A 23472-nucleotide genomic window follows, 5' to 3' on the forward strand; every position below is an offset into this window, starting at 1 on the left:
ACAAGTTAAAATTTCCTGGTAAACTTCTAAATAAATAGAAATAGAGCATCTATTTTCCAAGCTAGTGAAGGACATAATGGAATAAGAATATAAAACCTAATGGAAAAAGCTGAGGAAGTGTGAAAACATAAAGTTGGTGTAAATAGAAACACTAAATCAGGTAGTAGGCATTAATTTGAAATAGTAGTAATATCATTAAAAGAAAATGGATTAAACTCCTTAGTTAAAAGGTAGACATTATCAAACTGGATGAAGGAAATCTAAGTATTGATTATCAGAGTCTCACCTAACAGAATGATATAGGAGAGTAAAAAGTAAAAAGATTTAAAGAGAGTGGGTAAATAATCAAAAAGCAATGTAGTTATATTAAATATATAATAGGAGTATAAGTGCACACATAAGATAGCCTTTAACGCAAAAAGCATTATTAGAAAGAAGGAGCAACCCACTATAATAAGTTTTAATACTCTTGGAAGTATTCAGTGTGCATGCACCTAATTAAATAGCCTTAAATATATTTAAAAGAACACAGAAGTACAAGAAGAAATTGGAAGAAAAGATCGAGGGATCCAGCCTTCTTTGGAAAAGAAACGTGCTCTGCTCATTTTATATAGATAAATTGGTTGTAAAGCCAGACAAGGACAGGTTGAGAATGGAACATTATTAAGCCTATCATTCCTGTGAGAATAAAAGGAAAAAATGTGAAAGAAGATTTTCTAAAACAAATGTAGCAATGCAGAGAAAATATTCATTATACGTCTAGGCCAAGTGGGATTACTGTTAATCTGTTAACATAATTCATGATACTCATTCTTCCTACTTCATGTGTTTTTATTTGGTTGTTTAGTTGCCCGAAGACCAATTGTTGAAAAGACTATTCTTTCACCGTTGGATTGTCCTGGCACCCTTGCTGAAACGGAGTTGACCATAAGTGTGTGAGTTTACTTCTGCATTCTCATTTCTATTCTATTGATCTATATATCTGTCCTTAGGCCAGTACCACACATTCTAGATTGCTGTGGGTTTAGAGTAAGTTTTAAAGTGAGACTTTCTTCTTTTTCAAGACTGTTTTAACTGTTTAGGTGCCTTGCATTGCCAGAAGAATTTTAGGATCAGTTGTTGATTTCTGCAAAAGGATGCTGGAATTTTATGGGCATTGAATAAAATCTGTACATCAATTTGGTGAGATCAATATTATATAATTCTGTAGTATTCAATATTGTTACAATGTTAGCAATATTAAGTTATGTAATCCAGGAATATAGGATGTGGTTCCATTTATTTAGATTTTGATTTTGTTTTCAGCAATGTTTCATAATCTTCAGTGTACAATCTTACATTGCTTTAGTTCAGGTTATTTTGAACTTAAGTTGTTCTTTTTGATGTTATTGTAGGTGGAACTCCTTTCTTAATTTCATTCTCCTAGTGTTCATTGTTAGTGTATAGAGATGCAATTTAATTTTGCATGTTGGTCTGATATGTGAATATTGCTGAACTATCTGTTAGATGTAATGGGTTTTGGGTGTGTGTGTGTTTGTGTTCATTCCTTAGGATTTTCTATACAAAACACATCATTTGCAAACAGAGATTGATTTGATTCTCCTTTCCAATTTAGATGCCTTTTATTTCTTTTTCATGACCAATTTTCTTGGCTTGAACCTCCAGTATGCTGTTAATTAGAAATGGTAAGAAGTTTTTGGTACTTTATATAAATGTGTGTGTGAGGTGTACGTGTGTCAGTGTGTATATGTATTGTAAAATATATTTCTTAGCTGTGCATTATAACAAAATAAGTGTGAAAACCACTGTCCCTGAGAAACTTGCACATGGGCACTAGGAGACATGTGTATTTATATTGGGAATACTTATGATTTCAAAACAAAACAAAGAAAAACATATGAGAAACAATCCAAATATAACAACCAAGAGAAAATGAGTAGTGGTATATCCATTCAAGGATATTTTCCCAAGTGAAACTGAATTAACTACAACCACATGGATAATTGTGAGAAATAAAATGCTCAGTGAAAAAGCAAGCTGCAGAGAAACACATGTAATAGCATGCCATTTATATAAAGCTGAAAATATGTAAAGCGAAATCTAAACTGAGTAGGGATATATGGGAGAAAATGGAAAACAAATGCAAGAGAGTGAATGACATAGAATTCAGGACAGTGATTTCCAGAGAGATTCTGTAGGTGGAGGAATGGAAACTGGGAAAGACACAGTGGAGATGTCTAAGGTTCTAGCAATGTTTCCTAAGGTGGATAGCATATACCCTGAAGTTCACTTTATTTCTTCCTGATTGTAATGATCACTTATGTTATATTATATGTCTTTTAAGTAAGCAATAAATAAGTGTTTTTTAAAAAGCAAAAAGTAAAGCAGTCTCCCTACTTCTTTCCTGAACTGGTCATCTCCTTTAAGGATGAGCCACAGCAAATTTCTGCACCGTGCACATTTCTGGAGAGGGGCTATAACAATCAAGATTTGCTTCTGCACCCCAGGGCTCCATCATCCTAAACAACTCATTCTTTACCACTTCGAAACCCACCATCTCCAGCTCTTGTTGCTTTGGGGTGGGAATATGTGCACGGAGCCATTAATGGTTGTTCCATTTGCTTCTTTAGAGACCTGTCCTTCTCATTTAGTGAACGTTTCACTTGGTTCTAGGTGCATGAATTTGATGTGCCATAGACATCTTTCCTCCCCACCCCCAAGTTTCTAGCACAGATACAGGTGTTTCCTATTTTTCAAATATTTGTTTAGTCTTTTCAAATGTAGTTTAATACCTGGATTCAAGCCACCACATCTACTTAGAAATCTTATTGCTATGGTTTGAATGGACGGGAAGACTTTCTAAGACTCTTGTTTAGAGATTGGTGCTATAGTTCTGGAACTGTCAACCCAAATGATGCTGCTGCCAACTCACCCTTCATTACAGACGTAATTAACAGTTGACCCAAACCGGGCATCTCCGTTTACAATCATTTTACCATTGGCAGGTTCTGGAGGAGTTCCACATGATCTCCCTATGGGGGGAGAAGCAGAATTGAGGGATTGGGTATAGAACAAACCGAACTTCTCTCAGTAATACATAAGGTCCCAACCTGGCTGAAGCTTCCTGAAAAGTATTTGCCATTCTGCAGATTTTGCCACCTCGGAGAAACTAACAAGACTGCCTCAGAGTCAGCCACTTACTAAGCTCCACTTCCAAAAAAAGATCTCCCCTCCTAATTGATCTTTTCCCTGTGTTGTGCTTCCCAGAAAAATGCAAACTTTACTTATTACCTTAGTGGTTATTTTGTCATCCAAACAGCTGAAATCAGAGATCTCGACGTCAGGATTCTCTCCCCACCTACAATTTTCTTCCCTTTTCTGAATCATTGGTGACGCAGTTTCAATGGTGACAATGGGAAACCCCTACTGAATGGAGCTTTCTCCTGCATTGTGTCTTGTGATGGTCATTTCTCATGAAGTGACCTTGTAATGGAGTTGCCAGCAAGTCAGAGCAGTAGGAAGATGTGACAGAAAGAAGAACTGTCACATGTACTCTACTTGAGGCAAATTTAACAATTGTATATGCCTTGGTTCCAAAATCTGAACAATGATTCAGCTCTACGGATGTTTGATTGACACAGAGTTCTCAGTCCAGAGGTACTTACGCTGACACTTGTCTTCGGCGCTTGACCAGACCGAGTTGTATAGGCAGGTGATAACGAACCTTCTCCCATAGTAACCAGGACGGCACTCATACTTCAGAGCTGTCCCAATAGGAAACTCATTCTTATCAGTAGGATTTGTCAGCTTGGCAAATAGGAGGTGTTCCGGAGTTTTGCACTGACCTGAAGGTCAAACCACAGTGACATCCAAGTTAATGGAGAAACTTCTATTTACTACCTCTTTTTCTCCAGTGTGCTTCATAGATGCGATCAAAGAAACAGAACATCTTAATAATGGTAAAATGTTTGCATCTCTTACTAGTGAACATAGACATGAGGTTTTCATTTTGTTCTAAAGTTTTATTTATTTATTTAGAGAGCAAGAGAGAAAGAGAGAGGGAGCGAGCATGGACAAGTGGGAGAGGGGCAGAGGGAGAGAGAATCTCAAGCAGACTCCCTGCTGAGCACACAGCCCAATGCAGGCCTTGATCCCAGGAACCTGAAATCATGATATGAACCGAAATCAGCCACTTCGCCAACTGAGGTGACCCTGTCCACCATTCTTCATAGTGGGATGCTGAGCACTGCTCAACTTCTCAAACCTTAGAGTTGAGTTGTAATCCACCACCTCATTTCTTATTCTACAAAAATTTTCATTTGATGCTTTTATCACAGCCACTGCTAAAAACCCAGTTTTGCAAAAATTTATTGTCACCAAAAGGAACCCACTGAAGATAAAATAAAAGAACTCTACTGCAAGCGAATGTAGCCAAGGCCTATTGGGAGCCAGTGATTGCACAGTATCTGAGAAATACCCAGAATTATTGTTCCACCAAAAATGTAAAATAGCCCATGGGTCTCCTCTGAAATCCTGGAGGTTCCCAGAGCACATCAGCCAACAATTTGGGAAATGCAGCACTCCACTAATCTTTGTCTGTAAAGTGGAATTGTCTATTTATTTCACTATAGTTGTTGACATATTCATGATTAGATCTATCATCTTATTTGATTTTTATTTGTACTTCCTTTCCTATGTTCCTTATGCTCTTCTCTTTTGCCTTCATTTTGAGTATGAGAAAAGATTTTATTTATTTATTTACAGAGAGAGAGACAGACAGAGAGAGAGAGAGAGAGAGCACGAGTGTGAGTGAGCCGGCAGAGGGGCACAGCGAAAAGGAGAGAGAGAATCTCAAGCAGACTCCATGCTGAACAGCACCTGAATTCATCTGAAATCAGGAGTTGGACACTCAACCACCTGAGCCACCCAGGCATCCCTATTGTTATTTCTTCTTATTAGATTATTTGTTACACATTCTTTCATAGCTCCTTTAAAGATGACATGCATCCTTACCATGTTAACATGCAATGAACAATTATTTCCCCAGCAATGCAAGAACTGTAGAAAATGCTCACTCCATTTACTTTCTCCCTGTCTTTTGTTCCATCATGTTTATGTTTTTAGATTCTACATATATTTTATGCTTCCATTAGCCATATTCAGTGTACACCCTGCCTGCTGCTTGCTGGGCTACAATCATTTGTTACTAAGCTGGACCCTAATAGTAATAGATTCCACCAGCAGGCTCAGCTAAGATTTTGAAAATCTTTGAAAATATGTGGTTGCCTAAACAAGGGGCTTCCAAAGACATCCATGCCCTAATCCCCAGAGCCTGTGAATGTTACCTCATATGGCACCAGGCTTTGCAGATGTAGTTAAATTAAGAATCTTGTGATGGGAAGATTATCTTGGTTTATCTGGGTGGCCCTCAATGTAATCACAAAGGTCCTTAAAAGAGGGAGGCAGAGGATCCAAGATAGAAGAAGGAGATTTTAAGACATTCAAGTGCTGGCTTTCAAGGTAGAGAAAGAGAGCCATGACCCAAAGTATGCAGGCAGCCTCTGGACGAGAAGAGCAGGGACCTAATCTCCGTTGGAGCCTCCAGAAGAAACACAGCCCTACAGACCCATTTGAGAATTTGACCTCCGGAATCATAAGAGGATTAATTTCTATTGTTGTAAGCCACTAAGTTTGTGATAATTTTTTAGAGAAGCAAAAAGAAGCTTATACAAGAGATATCAATGTATAGTTTTAGAAACTGGATTCCGAGAACAGAATTTGAACCCAAATTTATCTTCTTCTTACTGTGAGGTAGAAGTAAAAAATGTAAATTGGAATAATAGCTGAAATAGAAAGAAACATATGAGTCTTCATTACAGCAAGCTTGATCTGGTTTCTTTTCCTCCTTCATTCCTAATCCCTCATATATTAATCCCCGTATATTAATATCAATTCCATAAACTCATCTACCATAGTTTATTTAAAAAAAAACTCTTCAGATTCCATACGAATTTTAGGATTATTTTCTCCAGCTCTTTGAAAAATACCAGTGGAATTTTGATTGGAATGGCATTAAAAGTATAGATTGCTCTAGGCAGTGTAGACATTTTAACAATGTTTAATCTTTCGATCCAAGAGCATGGAATGGTCCTCAATCTTTTTGTGTCTTCTTCAATTTCTTTCATGAGTGTTCTGTAGTTCCTCGAGTACAGATCCTTCACCTCTTTGGTTAGGTTTATTCCCAGGTATCTTATGGTTCTTGGTGCTATAGTAAATGGAATCGATTCTCTAATTTCCCTTTCTGTGTTTTCATTGTTAGTATACAATAAAGCCACTGATTTCTGTACATTGACTTTGTATCCTGCCACATTACTGAATTGCTGTATGAGTTCTAGTAGTTTGAGGGTGGAGTCTTTGGGGTTTTCCATATAAAGTATCATGTCATCTGTGAAGAGAGAGAGTGTGACTTCTTCATTGCCAATTTCGATACCTTTTATTTCTCTTTGTTGTCTGATTGCTGTTGCTAGGACTTCTAATACTATGTTGAACAAGAGTGGTGAGAGTGGGCATCCTTGTCATGTTCCTGATCTCAACGGGAAGGCTGTGAGCTTTTTCCCACTGAGGATGATATTTGCTGTGGGTCTTTCATAGATAGATTTTATGAAGTTCAGGAATGTTCCCTCTATCCCTATACTTTGAAGGGTTTTAATCAGGAACGGATGCTGGATTTTGTCTAATGCTTTTTCTGCATCAATTGAGAAGATCATGGGGTTCTTCTCTCTTCTCTTATTGATTTGTTCTGTTACACTGATTGATTTGTGAATGTTGAACCATCCTTGTAACCCAGGGATGAATTCCACCTGGTCATGGTGAATAATCTTTTTAACGTGCTGTTGGATCCTGTTTGCTAGGATCTTGTTGAGAATCTTAGCATCCATATTCATCAGTGATATTGGTCTGAAATTCTCCTTTTTGGTGTGGTCTTTGCCTGGTTTGGCGATCAGGGAAATGCCTGCTTCATAAAAAGAGTCTGGAAGTTTTCCTTCTGCTTCAATTTTTTGAAACAGCTTCAGGAGAATTGATGTTATTTCTTCTTTGAAAGTTTGGTAGAATTCTCCAGGGAATCCATCAGGTCCTGGGTTCTGGTTTTTTGGGAGGTTTTTGATCACTGCTTCAATCTCATTACAAGATATCAGTTTATTCCGGTGGTCAATTTCTTCCTGGTTCAATTTTGGGAGTTTATAGTTTCGTATGGAATCAGAAGAGACCCCGAATCACAAAGGAAATGTTGAAAAACAAAAATAAAACAGGCAGCATCACGTTACCTGATTTCAAGCTTTACTACAAAGTTGTGATCACCAAGACAGCATAAAAACAGACACATAGACCAGTGGAACAGAGTAGAGAGCCCAGATATGGGCCTTCAACTCTATGGTCAAATAATCTTTGACAAATCAGGAAATAATATACAGTGGAAAAAAGTCTCTTCAATAAATGGTGCTGGGAAAATTGGACAGCTATATATGGAAGAATGAAACTCGACCATTCTCTTACACCGTACACAAAGATAAACTCGAAATGGATAAAAGACCTCAATGTGAGACAGGAATCCATCAGAATCCTAGAGGAGAACATAGGCAGTAACTTCTTAGATATCAGCCATAGCAACTTCTTTCAAGATATGTCTCCAAAGGCAAAGGAAACAAAAACGAAAATGAATTTTGGGGACTTCATCAAGATCAAAAGCTTCTGCACAGCAAAGGAAATAGTCAACAAAACAAAAGGGCAACCCGCGGAATGGGAAAAGACATTTGCAAATGACAGTACAGACAAAAGGTTGATATCCAGGATCTATAAAGAACTTCTCAAACTAAAAAACACACAAAACAGATCATCATATCAAAAAATGGGCAGAAGATATGAACAGACACTTCTCCAATGAAGACATACAAATAGCTATCACACACATGAAAAACTATTCATCATCTCTAGCCATCAGGGAGATTCAAATTAAAACCACATTGAGATATCACCTTATATCAGTTAGAATGGCCAAAATTAGCAAGACAGGAAAAAACGTGTGTTGGAGAGGATGTGGAGAAAAGGGATCCCTCTTACACTGTTGGTGGGAATGCAAGTTGGTGCAGCCACATTGGAGAACAGTGTGGAGTGAAATTGACACATGTGTGCACCATGAAACCATTACCACAATCAAGATAACAAACATTTCCATCACTCCAACAGTTTTCTCATTTTGCTTTATAATCCATCTGTCCCTCTACCTCCTTCTCTAGGCGATCTCTGGCCTGCTTCTTACTACAGATTGATTTGATCTTCTAGAATTTCATATAAACCAACTCATTTGGTTTGTACTCCCCCCCCCCCATTTTGTTGGTCTAGCTTTTACACAGAATGATTATTTTTGAGATTCACCCAGGTTTTTGCATATATAAAAGTATTTTTTTTTTTTTTTTTTGCTGGGTGATAATCAGTTGTACCAATATATGTTAATTTGATTTGCCTGTTTGGCTGTTGAGTGCCATTTAGATTATTTCTAGTTGTTGGCTAGTACAAATAAAGCCACTATGAAAATCCTAATCTCTGTGTGGTCAGTTGCTTTCATTTCTCTTGAGTCAATACCTGGGAGTAAAATGCTCAGTCATAGACACATTTGAGTTTAGCTTTTTAAGAAATTTCCCAAATGCTTTCCAAAGTGGTTGTATCATTTTACCAAGGAGTAGTGATTCCAGTCTTCACCTTATTGCCAACACTTGCTATGGTCAATTTTTAACATTTTAGCTTTTCTAGTAGGTGTATATTTTCATCTCATTGTGGTTTTCGTCTTGGGTGTCAGAGTCCACTTGGAAATACTCCTGATTCAAACATGCATTCAAGGCAGATGGTTTTATTCTGTGCTAGAAGCACAATCTACTTATTACTTCCATGTTCTGTTTCAAACATAAACTGTCAACCTGGACTACACTCTGCTCTCCATTCTGCATATTCTACTCTTTTATGAAAAGATCTGCAAGTGTTTTATTTAAACACTTCTATCAGTTAAAGAAAAAGAAGAGCATGCACTTTTAAAAATTTTATATTTTAATGTCAAAATCTTTATATATTGATATTATTATTATACTATATATTATATTTGGTATAATATATAATCTTATTTAATATATAATAAGATACCTAGGAATAAACCTAACAAAAGAGGTAAAGGATCTATACTCTAGGAACTACAGGACACTTATGAAAGAAATCGAGGAAGACACAAAAAGATGGAAAAACTTTCCATGATCATGGATTGGAAAAATAAACATTGTTAAAATGTCTATCCTTTCCAGAGCAATTTATACTTCCAATGCCATCGCTATTAAAATACCATTGACATTTTTCAAAGAGCTGAAACAAAAAATCCTAAAATTTTTATGGAACAGGAAAAGACCTGAATCACCAAGTAAATGATGAAAAAGAAAAACAAAGCTGGGGGCCTCTTGTTGCCTGATTTCAAGCTTTATTACAAAGCTGTGATCACCAAAACAGCATGGTATTGGCACAGAAACAGACACATAGACCAATGGAACAGAATAGAGACTCCAGAAATGGATCCTCAACTCTATCGTCAACTAATCTTTGACAAATCATGAAAAAATCTTTAATGGAAAAATGACAGTATCTTCAGTAAGTGGTGCTGGGAAAATAAGACAGCTATATATAGAAGAGTGATAATGGACTATTACCTTACATCATACATAGGAAAATTCAAAATGGATGAAAGACCTCAATGTAAGACAGGAATCCATCAAAATCCTAAAGGAGAACATGGGTAGTAACCTCTTTGATATCAGCAACAGCAACCTCTTTCAAGACACATCTCTAAAGGCATATAAACAAAAGCAAAAATGAACTTTTGGGACTTCATCAAGATCAAAACCTTCTGCACAGCAAAGGAAACAGCCAACAAAACTAAGAGGCAGCCCACAGAATGGAAGAAGATGTTTGAAAATGACATTACAGATAAGGGGCTGATATCCAAAATCTATAAAGAACTTTTCAAACTCAACACTCAAAAAATTAATAACCCAGTCAAAAAATGGGCAGAAGACATGAACAGACATTTCTCCAAAGAAGACATACAAATGGCTAACAGACACATGAAGAAATGTTCAACATCACTAGCCATCAGGGAAATTCAAATCAAAACCACACTGAGATACCACCCTATACCAGTTAGAATGGCCAAAATTGACAGGGCAAGAAAAAACAAATGTTGAAGTTGTAGAGAAAGGGGAACCCTCTTACACTGTTGGTGGGAATGCTCTCCGGAAAACAGTATGGAAGTTCCTCAAGGTGTTAAGAATAAAGCTACCCTACAATCTGGCAATTGCACTACTGGTATATATACCAAAGATACATATGTAGTGAAAAGAAGGGCCACATGCACCCCAGTGCTCATAGCAGCAATGTCCACAATAGCCAAACTGTGGAAGGAGCTGAGATGCCCTTCAACAGATGAATGGATAAAGAAGATGTGGTCCATATATACCATGGAATATTATTCGGCCATTAGAAATGATGAATATGTACCATTTGCACTGACATGGATGGAACTGGAGGGGATTATGTTAAGTGAAGTAAGTCAAACTGAGAAAGACAATTGTCATATGGTTTCAGTCATATATGGAACATAAGCTTTAGCACGGAGGACCATCAAAAAAAGGGAGAGAAATCCAAAGCGGGAGAATCAGAGAGAGAGTTGAACCATGAGACTATGGACCCTGGGGAAACAATCTGAGGATTTCAAAGGGGAGGAAGGTGAGGGGAGGAGGTTACAGGGTGATGGATATTGAGGAGGGCAAGTGTTGTGATCAGCACTGTGTGTTATACTTAGCTAATAAGTGATTGAACACTAAATCAAAAACTAATTATGTACTGTACAGTGGCTAACCGAACATAATTTTAAAAATTTATGTATTTATGCTTTATGTTTAAAAATATTTATACATTCATAATATTAGTATATTATGTATTTGGTATATTACATAATCTAATTTAATATGTAATAGTATGATTCTAATATATAACTTGGCATGCTATATATAAAACATTAATTTATTATATTACAATACATATATATTTTACAGATTAATGTATATTATAAATTACAAACCTCATAAACTATGCCAACTTAATACTATAAATTATATTCATATCATATAGCTTAAGAAGCTATTATGTGTGATATTTAATGCAATTATATATTAATTTTATAACAATGAATTATAATTTATAATGTCCTCTACATAAATATTGCATAATATATAAATATAAACTGTTATATAACAGAAATATAACTATTTTATATTACAGGTAACATATTATATATAGTAAAATATTAAATATATTTAAATATCTATACTAGTTTTTATTTATAACCATGTAATTTATATTACATATAAATAGAAATTTAAAAATATGATACAGATGAAATAAACATTTTAAGTGCTTTGCTAATCATGATGATTTAACATAATCATTAATTAACATCTACAAGGACATAATAGTCACAATGAGTTTCTCTGTTTACAAGTGGATGTTGGGACGCCTGGGTGGCTCAGTTGGTTAAGCAGCTGCCTTCGGCTCAGGTCATGATCCCAGCGTCTTGGGATCGAGTCCCACATCGGGCTCCTTGCTCCGCAGGGAGCCTGCTTCTCCCTCTGCCTCTGTCTGCCATTCTGTCTGCCTGTGCTTGCTCTCTCTCTCTCTCTGATAAATAAAATCTTTAAAAAAAAAAAAAAAACAAGTGGATGTAAAGCTATCATTTCAACCACTCTTGTTACTTTCTGAGTTTTTGGTTTTTGTCAACTTTTGGTCACTTGTAATTAGACTGACAATGTTTCTTCCTCTTCATGTCTCTGACAGAGAGCCTGCATGTGTGTATGCCTGTGTGTGGGGCTGTGTACGTATGTGTGGAAGGTATTGTCAGCTATGCTGTTTTCTTATTTGCTTAAGCTGTTCTTATTAGAATTCTCTTCATTCTGCTTCTATGCAGAAAAACTTTGAAGTTACTTGTCCAATCACAAAATTTAGATTAGATAAAACGAGGTAATATAAACCATAAATCTGCTCATCTGAGCGTATCTGAACCCAAAAGGTGGCAAATCACAGAAAGCGACTGGCCTTCCCTCCTTTCTACCTAGCCATCTTTATACAAAGCGGGGCAACAGAGCCGCATCTCACCCAAGGGCCAGAAGAGGGCGCCAGAAGCTGCCCTATAGTCTACACTGTCCTAGTAGGCTTAATAGGCCAATTTGTATGTAAAAAAACTACCTCTGTGAGTCAGCCTGCGTGGTCATTGCTGGATTCAATCTTTACCTGTTTCTAAATCCATGCTCCTTCCCACTCAGCCTTCTCTGATCACCGAAGCTGAGATTCTCCCTTTACAGACATGTGGTGGCGGTTAGACTCTCTTGAGGGACGTTCCTACTCATGGCTTCATATATCTGCATGGGGATTTTCAGGTTTCGTAACCCTGTCACATACACTACCTCATTTGCTTTTTACAGTAATCCTCTCAGATTGCCAGATGTGAATTATGTCCATTTGATATACACGGACACTGAAACTCAGGGAACCTATTGACTTGCTGACCCCAGGCACATAACCACTCAGTAGCAGAGGCTGAAAAAACCCCCAGAACCCTGGCCTCCCAATTAAGGAGATTTCACAAAACCCTACCACCCAACTTCCATATGCATGCACCTTGAAGACATAGCTCTCTCATCACGTCCAAAGTGCTTTGATCAGCATTCCGTCAGCACTTTCTGTGCCTACATTCCTTTAGCAAGTAAATTACCAGATAGTTTAGCTGTTTCACATTTTGAAGTTATTATGATAACCTTAGTAAATATATATTTGTATATATTTTGCAATTAACATTCCAGTACGAAGAGGACCAGATACTCATAAGGTCCACAAACATTTCTAAGCACTGACAACAGATTGCTTAGTTTACTTGGCATGCCTCTCTTCTGAAAATAAAACTTTTAGGTTTTATCACGTTTCTTCACTTGACAGGTTACTTTACGATGTCTAAGGAAATAAAATACTAATAACAACTCTTTAAAAAAGATTATTCCATCTATTCACTTGACAGAGCTCGATCCCAGGACCCTGGGATCAGGACCCGAGCCGAAGGCAAGTCGAAGGCAGCCGCTTAACTGACTGAGCCACCGAGGCACCCCAACAACAGCTTTTTAAAAAAGATTTTACTTATTTACTTGCCAGGGAGAGGAAGAGAGAGAGAGAGACTGAGCAAGTGGGGGGAGTGGCAGGAAGAAGGAGAAGCAGGCTCCCTGCTAAACAAGGAGTTTGATGTTGAAATCATGACCTGAACCAAGGGCAGAGGCTTAACGGACTGAGCCACCCAGGCATCCCTAATAACAACTTTTGTGGAAACTTGGTTTTACCTTGTTCCTTCCTCTCTTAGAAGAGAAGGCACAAGCAGTAATGAATGTGTAATGTCTAGTGACAGTGGAGAACAAAATCAGTCGCCAAGAAGAGGCTGGACAAAAGCAATCAAGACTCTCATTTCAACTAAGATGTTGTCAGGGAGTCCAAGCAAACTAAGACGACTTCTCAGAAGACCAAAAATAAGAGAAGGATTCTAAATGTAGGTGTTTACCTATTCAAAGGGAAGGAAGGACAGGAAGATGCCTCCACAAACTTTCCAAATAGTTATAACAGGTTATATTTTTTACTAACCACATGACTAAAATACCACACTGTGTAAACATCTCACATTTCCCTCTGTCTGCAGCTTGTGACAGCGAGGGCCCTGGAGCTTCCCAGGAGCTTGCCCTTCTAACCCCAAGTGCTGCCATGGGATTTGTGCAAACGAAGGCTCTCCGTGAGTGTCTGTGGTGGGTTGGGGGCGCGGGCGGGTGAATGCAGTCTGATGCAGGGCAGTGTAAGGTGAGAACTTCACCCCCAGGACTGCTTGTCCAAACACCCTGGTGAACGAAGGGCAGAAGTAACGGCTGGGGGCTAGAACATGAATAAGTGGCAGGCTCTGTGCTAGACCCCGACACGCTTTATGCCATTCAGGTAACACTACCATGAGGTGGAGATCAGTGTTTGCCACCGCACAGAAGAGGAAATCCTTTCGGACAGGTGTAGTAACTTTCCTCACACTTAAGAACTTGCTAAAATTAGAACCCAGGTTAGTCGCATTTCCCACCACCCTTTCCTTCGCTGAGGTCAGCACTCCACTCTGCTCCCGCGGGGCTTCGTTAACACACCAAAGCAGGTAATTACCCGCGGCACCTGCCGAGCACCTGCGCGCTCCCGGCTGGCACCACACCAGCGCCCCCAGCAGGAGGCAACTCCTCGTTCACCCGGAGGCCACCAGGGTCCCCGCACAAACGGGGACCCCAGAGCCCACCTGCCTTTGCGCGCCACCCCGAGGACCCGAAAGCCCAGCCCCGCGTCTCACCCCAGGCGTCCGGCAGTGCGAGCAGCACCAGAACCGCCAGGAGGGCTCCTCGCGAGCCGGAGAGAGGGGGCTCCGGCGGCCCGAGAGGCTGCAGGCTGCTCCGAGAAGACGCTGCCATCCTCCGCAGGACCTCGAGGAAGTAGGTGCGACCTCGAAGGCAAGCGCAGGGAGCGAGGCGAAGAGGTGAGACAACGCACTCCGCTCCCAGAGTCTAGGGAGTGCAGCGGGGAGGCCGGGACGGAAGCCTTTGACCGCAGCTTCCCCTTAATGGGCGAGGTCTTGTTTACTCCTCATTTGCATTGTTTCCAGCGAACCTGGCTCTCACCGACCACCTTAGAGACGCATCTACAGGAGCAAAACTTGGCGATGCTTCAGCTCCTTGATGCAGTCCGCGCGGAGGATGGGCGGCCCCGGCTAAAGGCGGTGATTCTCCCAGCCCGGCTTTCACACGCCCGGGCGTGGCTTTTCCCCTTTGCAAGAATCCGCGTGGGTAGGTCAGAGGACGAAATGCCAGCTCTCTGTGTTAGAGCCACAATTTTGGACAAATATGTGCAGTGTACGGGAAATATGAAGAACCATTTCCTTTATGTTGAATTGAGATATACCAAGCCATTGAAAAAACAATTTTTAAACAATGACTTAATCAGATTTGCATTTTTAAAATACAGTTGTCTATACTGCGGAGAGACTGGATTGGAATAAGGCAACAGGGAATGGGGCTGACCAGCCGGGAGGTTTTGCTATCATCCAGGTGAAATATGACCGTGGCCTTGACCAGAGATTAAGTGGGCAATTAAGACATCAGAGACAGAATCCACAAAACTTATTCATGCGTTGGATTTTGGTTACTCCCTTTCTTAACGTGAGTGGTGAGGAAAAGAAAGGAAGCAGCAGTGAGCCTCAGCATTCAAAATGAATGATGGTGCGATTTATTGATATAAAATGTGGGGGACAAATTTGGAGCAGGGAGTTAAGCATTCAAAGACCAGAGAAATGAGAGTGTGTGGTAGGCTGAATAATGGCCCCCGAACTCGTCCAGCTCCTAATTCCCAGCCCAGTGACTACATCATCTTCCGTTGCAAGAGTAGTTTTGCAGTTGTGATTGAATTAGGATTTTTAAAAGAGATTTTATTTATTTATTTGACAGAGATCACAGGTAGGCAGAGAAGCAGGCAGAGAGAGAGGAGGAAACAGGCTCCCTTCTGAGCATAGAGCCTGATGTGGGGCTCCATCCCATGCGGGGCTTGATCCCAGGACCCTGGGATCATGACCTGAACCAAACGAAGGCAGAGGCTTTAACCCACTGAGCCACCCAGGCGCCCCTAGAATTTTGAGATGGGAGATGATCCTGGATTATCCCAGTAGGCAGTGTAATCACAGGGGGCCTTATGGAGGAGACAATAGATAGAGCAGGAGAAGGTTGTAACTGAAGGAGAAATTAGGACCTCGCTGCCATGAGCCAAGGAATTATATCCACCTCTACAAGCTAGAAGAGGCAAGGGACAGATTCTCCCCTGGAGCTTTCAGAATGAACCAGACCTGCCAAAACCTGTTTTAGCCTTGTAAGATTCATTTTGGACTTGTGACCTCCAGGCTTGGAACAGAATAAATCTGAATAATATTCCATTGTGTAAATATACCACATGAATGGATATTCTTTATCCATTCATCTGTTGAAGGGCTAACTGGCAATAATAATGATAATAATAATAAAAAGAATAAATCTTCATCGTTTCTGGCTACAAGGTAACTTGCTACAGTAGGAAACATATGAAAGAGAGAAGGTAACCTGACCAAGGGAGAGTGTCAAAGGCTCTTTTTTTCTTTTTTAACTGAGAAAGACTTGGGCTTGAGACAGACAGAGTTTTAGTGGGAGCTAGGGAGGCATAGGAACATTCTAGGAAAAGATTGGGAATATAGTTTGTGGATTATGAAACTGGACTTCCAGAAAAGCCAAAAAATAGGCCCTTTGGAAATGGGTGGAAGAGAGTCAAAATCTCAGGAACTGATGGTACTATTAAGTGAGAACATGTAGAATAAATGATTAAAAAATCAGGACAGAAGCATTTGCATGTGGTTCATGGTTTTTAATATTTTTGTGTATGGTGGACCCCTCTGCTTCTTTGGTCAAGCCTATGGACCCCTTCTCAGAATTAATTTTTCAATGTGTAAAATAGAGTACCTAGGATTACAAAGGAAACTGGTATACTGAAGTTTAGTTCTAGCCATGAACCTTTGGAGGTCTGCAGCCTCTAAGATAAGGACCCCAGATTTAAAAGTTAGATAAAACAAGAGTCCGTTGTTTGTAAAGTAAGAGTTGGAATGAGTTGTGTGGAGAGTGGAGTAATTGCAAATGTCACGTGCTGTATTGAGCGGAGGAAGGGAAGGAGTGGGAAAGTATAATAGCAGATATTTTGGTAAACATGTTAGCCCTTTAGCTAACATGCATAGCTATGATTCATGGCATAGCTATGATTCATGGTGGGGAAAAGATGCTCAAGGTAGAGAACTACTCTCCCTCTTCTCAGTGTGGCTTCCCTAATGGAGACCCCCATACACACAGTCCAGCAAATGTATACCACTGAGTGTGAATAGCCCAGCTCACACATTCTAGAATATGGTTTTACTTCATTTATCCCTGTACTCAAGTCTCAGCTCCTATCCTCACCAGTTGAATAAGGGGAATGCCCTAAAAGCTAGGTATGTTTCTCATTTTCCAGCAGTTTCCATGGGGCTCTCTCCCAACACTCTATTGCAAGAAATATTTATTTTGATCCTTGTCACATCTCCTCTTTAATTTATCCAATACCAAGCTCTCAAGAATCTGATACCATCCTTTTAAATGAGTCTCCACAGAGCAATGGAAGGAGATGCCAGAGCATAATAGGCTGAGCAAAAGGGAATAGAAGATCCAACTCCCCAGCCTCACATCACAGGCTATCAGAACACACACTCATTATCACTTTTTGCACGGATATCCTGACATTTGCTTTCTCCCCTCATTCCTTGAAATTCTAGTTTCCACCTCACAACAACCTTCTCTGCTCTTACCCCTGTCACAGTCCCCAGACTCACAGAAGTTAAGAAAATTACACAGGCTGGAGATGGGTATTTGGGTGAGTGACAGTGGGGGGGGGGAGAGTGGAGGTTGAGTTAAGTTATCCGATGATGTTTTCATCATCTGCTAAGAGAAGGAAGGAGAATAGAGATGAATGTAAGATGGAGTAGATGGCTTGAGGTGAACAAACAGATTAATTTAGAGGAATGAAAACAGTTCTGATTATGAATGAATAAAAGATACTGAACAGCATCCCAATTCTGGGTATGTATCCAAAAGGATTGAAAGCAATGTCATGAAGAGCTATTTGCACAACACTGTTCATAGCAGCATTTTGCACAAGAGCTGGAAAGTGCAAACAGTCCACATATCCATTGATAGATGAGTGAACTGAATGTGGTCTATACATACAGTAAAGTATTATCCAGCCTGAAAAAAAAAAAATTCTTCCACAGGCTTCAGTATGAAGAAACCTTGAGGACATTAGGCTAAGTGGTATAAACCAGTCACAGAAGGACACTGTATGATTCCACATATATGAGCTATTTAAAGTAGTCAAGTTCATAGAGACAGGAAGTAGAATGGCGGCTGCTGGTTGAGGGCTGGAGGGAGTGGGGAATGTAGAGTTAGTGTTTAATGGATATAGCATTTCAACTTTTTAAGATGAAAAAGTTCTGGAAATCTGTTGGACAACAATGTGAATATACCTAACGCTTTTGAACTGTACACTTAACCATTTTTTAAGATGGTAAATTTTATGTTCTGTATATATTTTAAAAACTCAAAGATGCCAAACAGAATAGTCTAGGAGAAGATGGTGAGAGAAATTTATGGTAGCCAGTGAGCAAGATTTTATTTTCTCAATAGTATAAATGGTAGACCAAGGAAAATTGGCATTTGGATTTTGACAGTGGTGGAGAAGGGCTGGGAAAAGGTGTTGGGTGGACAGATAGAAAAGAAAAACTTGGTGATGAGGGAACTGAGTTTGTGGGTTGAGAACTGGCTGAAACAACGAAGTGGTGAGATCCAGAATGCATAAATGTTAAATGAGGAACTCTAAAACCCCTCACTAAATGGAACTGAAATAAAAACATAGAAGTTAAAACCCTAAGAATTCATGCACTGTAGCAGAAAAAAATCACATAAGGCAAGTGTTTTGTTAAGAGATAAAATTTATTTGAGTCACTGCTATACAGATTTTTAAAGGAACCAAAGCTCTGATAGAACTGCCAAAGAAGTCTCCAAAGCCTGCATCTGTACACCAAAACTGTACAATTAAAACTTGACTCTCATAATGGAAAAAAATGTGCAAATTATAATTACTGATTAGGGAAAAGGCAATGTATATATTGTGGGGGGAAAAAACCTGTCAAACCAAGTGGAAATGAAAGAGAAATATTCAGCCATATGAGAGCAAGATGCTATGATTAAAATAAAATTAGACTTCTCAACGAAAGTATTTCATAACAACATGAAATATTCTCTACTTGGCTTAAATGATTAAAACCACACTACAACCAGAAGTGTGTGATAACAGTAAGTATACTGATTGCATAAGAAGAGTGGAGATAGAGGACAGCTTTCTAGCGCCTTCCTTAAAATGGTGTTATTTTGGAGTTACGGGTTTATAGCTATAGCCTGATGTCAGGCATATTGTGGGTGAGGCTTCAGAAAGTCCTTGAAGAGCATGTGGCGGTGAAACTGGGCTCCCATCTTTACTATCAAGTGAACTTTCTTTATTCTGCTTGAGAATAACTGCATTTGGGAAATTATAGTTATGAAGTCATTTCACTGATGCTGAGGCCATACGCCTAGACTTGCTGAGATGAAAACGGTTTCTTCCCAACCAATGTTCCAAACAAGAAGGCACACTGAAAGAGAGAGTTTCTGTTCAGGAGGCAGCACGAAGGGCAGGGGTGTAACTCAAAGTTTAAATAATGACAGTGTTCACCTTCTCTATGTACCAACTCTAAGTGCCATAACCAATAGAGCATTGAGCCTCTTAGAAGATATATTTTTTTAAGGAGGCCCCTTTCTTCAGATAACATGATCTGAAGCAAATAATAAAGTTTATATTGATAAATACAAAGAATAATAAATGAGGGAGAAATCGAAGCAAGAGTTGCATTCTAACTCGTGCATTCATTCAACAAGTATTTAAGTACTAGCATTATTTTGGACGCCCCCGTGGTTTGGGTTTATCCATCACTCTGGCCTGGTCTCCCCTGTTCTCTTTTGTTTTTCTATAACTCCCCAGCACCAGGCGATCTTTTCTTCCTCAGCAACCACAGCAGTTTTTCTGTATCTTGTTTGTGGTAATTATTCTTACACTATGACATGTAGTGTCTTTTTTTCTGTATCAAATTAAGTTCCAGGAGGACAGAGGTGGTATCTTTATACTTTATAGACTATGTAAGAGAAAGCAGTTTGAAGACAGATTTGAGCTTGAATTCAAACCTTTGACTATTACTGATTCTGACACTGTGGCCAATAGGTTAGCTTTGGTTCTCATCTTGGATGTCATATGCTCACCTTGGGCTAATTCCTTTCACTGCGGTAATGAGGGCCGACGCAAGGCAGGAGGGAGGCTCAGCACAATGCCTGGGCATGGCAGACCTCCAAATGCTCACCACCACTCCTCCTGGGGACATCAGGGGACCCTTCATGTTGTCAGTCCTGTTTTCTATACTCCTCATCATTCAGTTTTCAACCCCCATGGTGACTCTTTAGTGCCCTCTCCTTTCTCCTTAAATCCCTACCATCTCCTTTCCCAATCTTCCTTTCAGGTGACTGTTTTGCTTTCTAGACACTGAGCAAACAGGGTGGTCAGAAGAGAACCTTCTTCACATGCCTTTGCCATAACGGCTTCCCCCTGCCTTTGTCTATGCCCGCATCTTCTGCCTTCTCTCCTGTTAGGGAGGCCACACTCTGATCTAAGCTCTGCCTCTCCAGCTGGAGCATTTGATCCCCTCCGTTCTTGCCTACCCAGATGTTGCTCCAGCAATTCTTCCTTTTCCTTCCTGTCATCATTCCTCACTTCCTAGTAGATCATTCTCATCAGCGTATGGAAATGGTGGCCTGACTGCGGATTCTCCATTTTTAATGGATAGTTCTTTTGACCTTACTTGTTAGTCTTGCCATCTGTTCCCTTTTCCATACCTCTTTGTAGAAAACCTCCTTGAAAGAGGAGTCTATAGTTGAGATCGCTAATTTATCTCCTTTCATTCTCTCTTAAGCTGACTTCAATCAGGAGTTTGCCTCCTTACTATTCACCGGAATCATTCTTGTCAAGTTCACCAACAAATCCTGAGCTGCTAAACACAGTGGTCAGTGTTCACTACTGCTCTTGGTCCATCAGCAGCATTTGACAGAGTTGATCACTCCCACCTCCTTAAACGTCATCCTTCACATGACTTCTACCACACCATACTCTTGGATGCTTCCCCTATATCAGAGCCTGCTTCTTCACCCCTTGGTTGGTTCCTTCTCAGACTCTCATGTCTTCTGATGTGGAAGGACCCAAGGCCTGGCACATGGACCTTTTCCCTAACCCTTCTCATCCTCTTGTTCATCTTATTTGATCTCATTATTACATGCATCCATATGCTGAGAAAGCCCATATCTATGTCCTAAGATCCATTCTCTGAAATAGACTTGTATACCCAACTACCTTCTTGATACTTCTCCTTGGATAGCTATTAGATATCTCATTTCTAACATCTCCAAAGTGAAACTTGTTTTTTTCTCCCTAATCTTGCCTTTTCACATTGTCAGTCATCATAATTAATCATGATTCTATCCTTCCGGTCAGCAGACCAAAAAACCCTGCCATCATTACTGCTTCCTGCCTTACGACTGTCAGCAAACCTCCTGTCACTACCTTAAAGATACATGCAGAAACTGACCTCTTCTCATCAGCCTACTTGTGGCTACTCACAACTTCTTACCTAGATTATTGTGATCAAGTCTTCATTGGCTCCTGAGGTTCCACCTTGGGTTTCCTACACTCAGTTCTTTACACAGCAGTTAAGGTGATCATTCTCCTCTCTGCCTAAAACCATCCTTTGGTTTCCATCTCAGAATACACACCAAGCTCATTATAATGACCTAGCATACTCTATATGATGAACCTTGTTCTCCTCCTCCCTTTACCTCTCTGCTTTTATCCCTGCCCCTCTCTCCCTTGGTCAGTCCATACTAGGCCATACTGGTCTCCTTGCTGTGCCTCGAACACAACAGGCGCACACCACCTTATGGTCTCTGCACCTGCTGTTCTTTCTTTCTGGGCTGTTCTTCCACTACCAGTAAGGCTAACTCCTTCCTTCATCCTAGTCTTTGCTCAAATGCCATTTTATTAGTGAAGGCTTCTCTCCCAACTTCTCTAGCTCCTCCTGCTTTATTTCTCTTCAAAACACGTATCATCTTTTTAATTTTATTCTTAATTATTATGATAGGTATTTACTATTTGCTGAATGGATGAATGAATTAAAAAAACAGGGACATTAATTGGCACTATGAAGTAGATAAGTTAATAATCTCTGTGCATGATTACCAAAGATGTGTGGAACAGAACCATATATATTTAACACTATGAAAATTAGTAAATATAAATTGGAGACATTTTGACATAAAAATGAATAAAAATACTTCAACTTCATTAGATACCAATTTGTCTTCTGATTAGCTTGCTGGGTTGTATGGATCAATAGAGTATACTTCTCGTGTTTCTAAATGAAGATCTCCTTCTTTAGGGATTCGATTTGTATAATAATTGCTGGATGGAAAAAGAAAAAAAGTAAACTCTTTACTTATTGGCCATGATCACTACAAATAGGTCACAGTTGTTTGTTTTCCATAATTCCTATCACATGATAACTAAATACTTCTCATGAATAATTCATTTTGTTATCATGTAAGATAATTACTATAACCCCTATTATTTGGAAAGGCCCATAAAAATAATTTACTAGGATGCCAAGTGTCCAAGTCAGAAGCTGATACTAGGTAGCTTTACCTCAGATCCAAGACCTTCAGGGATTTAGAACCATGAGCCTCAGCTTGAAAAATAAATCAAAAAGAAGCTTTTGTTTTAGGATATGACTACAAACTTACCTTTTGGGGGACATAGTCTTCCAATCTGATTTAAAGGAAAGTTTTTATATTTGATGTTAAATTCAGAATCCTTACTTAGACTGATAGCACTAAAAGCTTGAACTAGTTTTTAAGAGGACAATTTTACTTTTACTCCTTGAAAGCCCACAAGCTTTACTGTGCTTCTAAAACCACTTAGCCAAAATGAGCAAGAGAAAATAAAATGCAATTACACTATTATGTAGAACTCTGAAATAAGGTATTACAAAATTACTGAAGAAGAAAGATTTCTGCTAAGGGTACTTAGAGTATGTTGCTCATATATATTTAAAAGGTCAGCTTATAGGTAGGTTATAAGCAGTGTGCATTAAGAGTGGTGTCTCCCAAATGTTTGGGTGGCTTTTAGACATATATTGTTACTTAGACAAATTTTTCAGTGACTCTCATCTCATTTATAGAGAGTATTTAAGGCGGCTCAAGTATCTATATCAACTATCAGAAAACAAATTGAAATCAGTTACAAACTGGAAATAAAATGAGTAAGTAAAGCTTAGGAATGTACCTTAACATACATGTTTAGTTTGTATCAATGGAGGCAATTAAATATAGTACTTGATATAATCCTATTTGTAAACTTAATAATCTGCCAAGAACATCAAATTATTTGAGCTCCTAGGCATTCCTAAAGTTTGCCAGTTTCCTACATGTGTATGCCTTTGACAACAAACTTAGTAGCATAAAGGAAAGAGATAGAGACCACATTTTCTATTTATTTAAATTTTTAGTAACTTAGCTAAAATTATCTTCTGACTTCCTGTGAGGAAAC

At 39.2% G+C, this 23472-nt stretch overlaps 2 protein-coding genes across 9 annotated transcripts in view; both read right to left on the minus strand.

Moving 5' to 3' along the window:
• Positions 1-14628, minus strand: part of CR1 (complement C3b/C4b receptor 1 (Knops blood group)) — a 102177-nt gene extending 87549 nt beyond the window's left edge. For all 3 annotated transcript variants that reach the window (XM_059145285.1, XM_059145286.1, XM_059145284.1), the window contains exons 1-3: positions 14498-14628; positions 3666-3845; positions 2933-3032 (exon numbers count right to left, since the gene is read on the minus strand). In XM_059145285.1, the coding sequence (XP_059001268.1) occupies positions 2933-3032; positions 3666-3845; positions 14498-14615 (398 nt within the window). In that variant the 5' untranslated portion in view covers positions 14616-14628. The remainder of the gene's footprint in view (positions 1-2932; positions 3033-3665; positions 3846-14497) is intronic.
• Positions 14629-18709: 4081 nt separating this feature from the next.
• Positions 18710-23472, minus strand: part of CR2 (complement C3d receptor 2) — a 35047-nt gene continuing 30284 nt past the window's right edge. For all 6 annotated transcript variants that reach the window (XM_059145279.1, XM_059145278.1, XM_059145277.1 and 3 more), the window contains 2 exons: positions 22221-22329; positions 18710-19426 (listed from right to left, as the gene is read on the minus strand). In XM_059145279.1, the coding sequence (XP_059001262.1) occupies positions 22236-22329 (94 nt within the window). In that variant the 3' untranslated portion in view covers positions 18710-19426; positions 22221-22235. The remainder of the gene's footprint in view (positions 19427-22220; positions 22330-23472) is intronic.

This window comes from Mustela lutreola, chromosome 14 (genome assembly GCF_030435805.1).
Source record: "Mustela lutreola isolate mMusLut2 chromosome 14, mMusLut2.pri, whole genome shotgun sequence".
Classification (NCBI taxonomy): Eukaryota; Metazoa; Chordata; class Mammalia; order Carnivora; family Mustelidae; genus Mustela; species Mustela lutreola.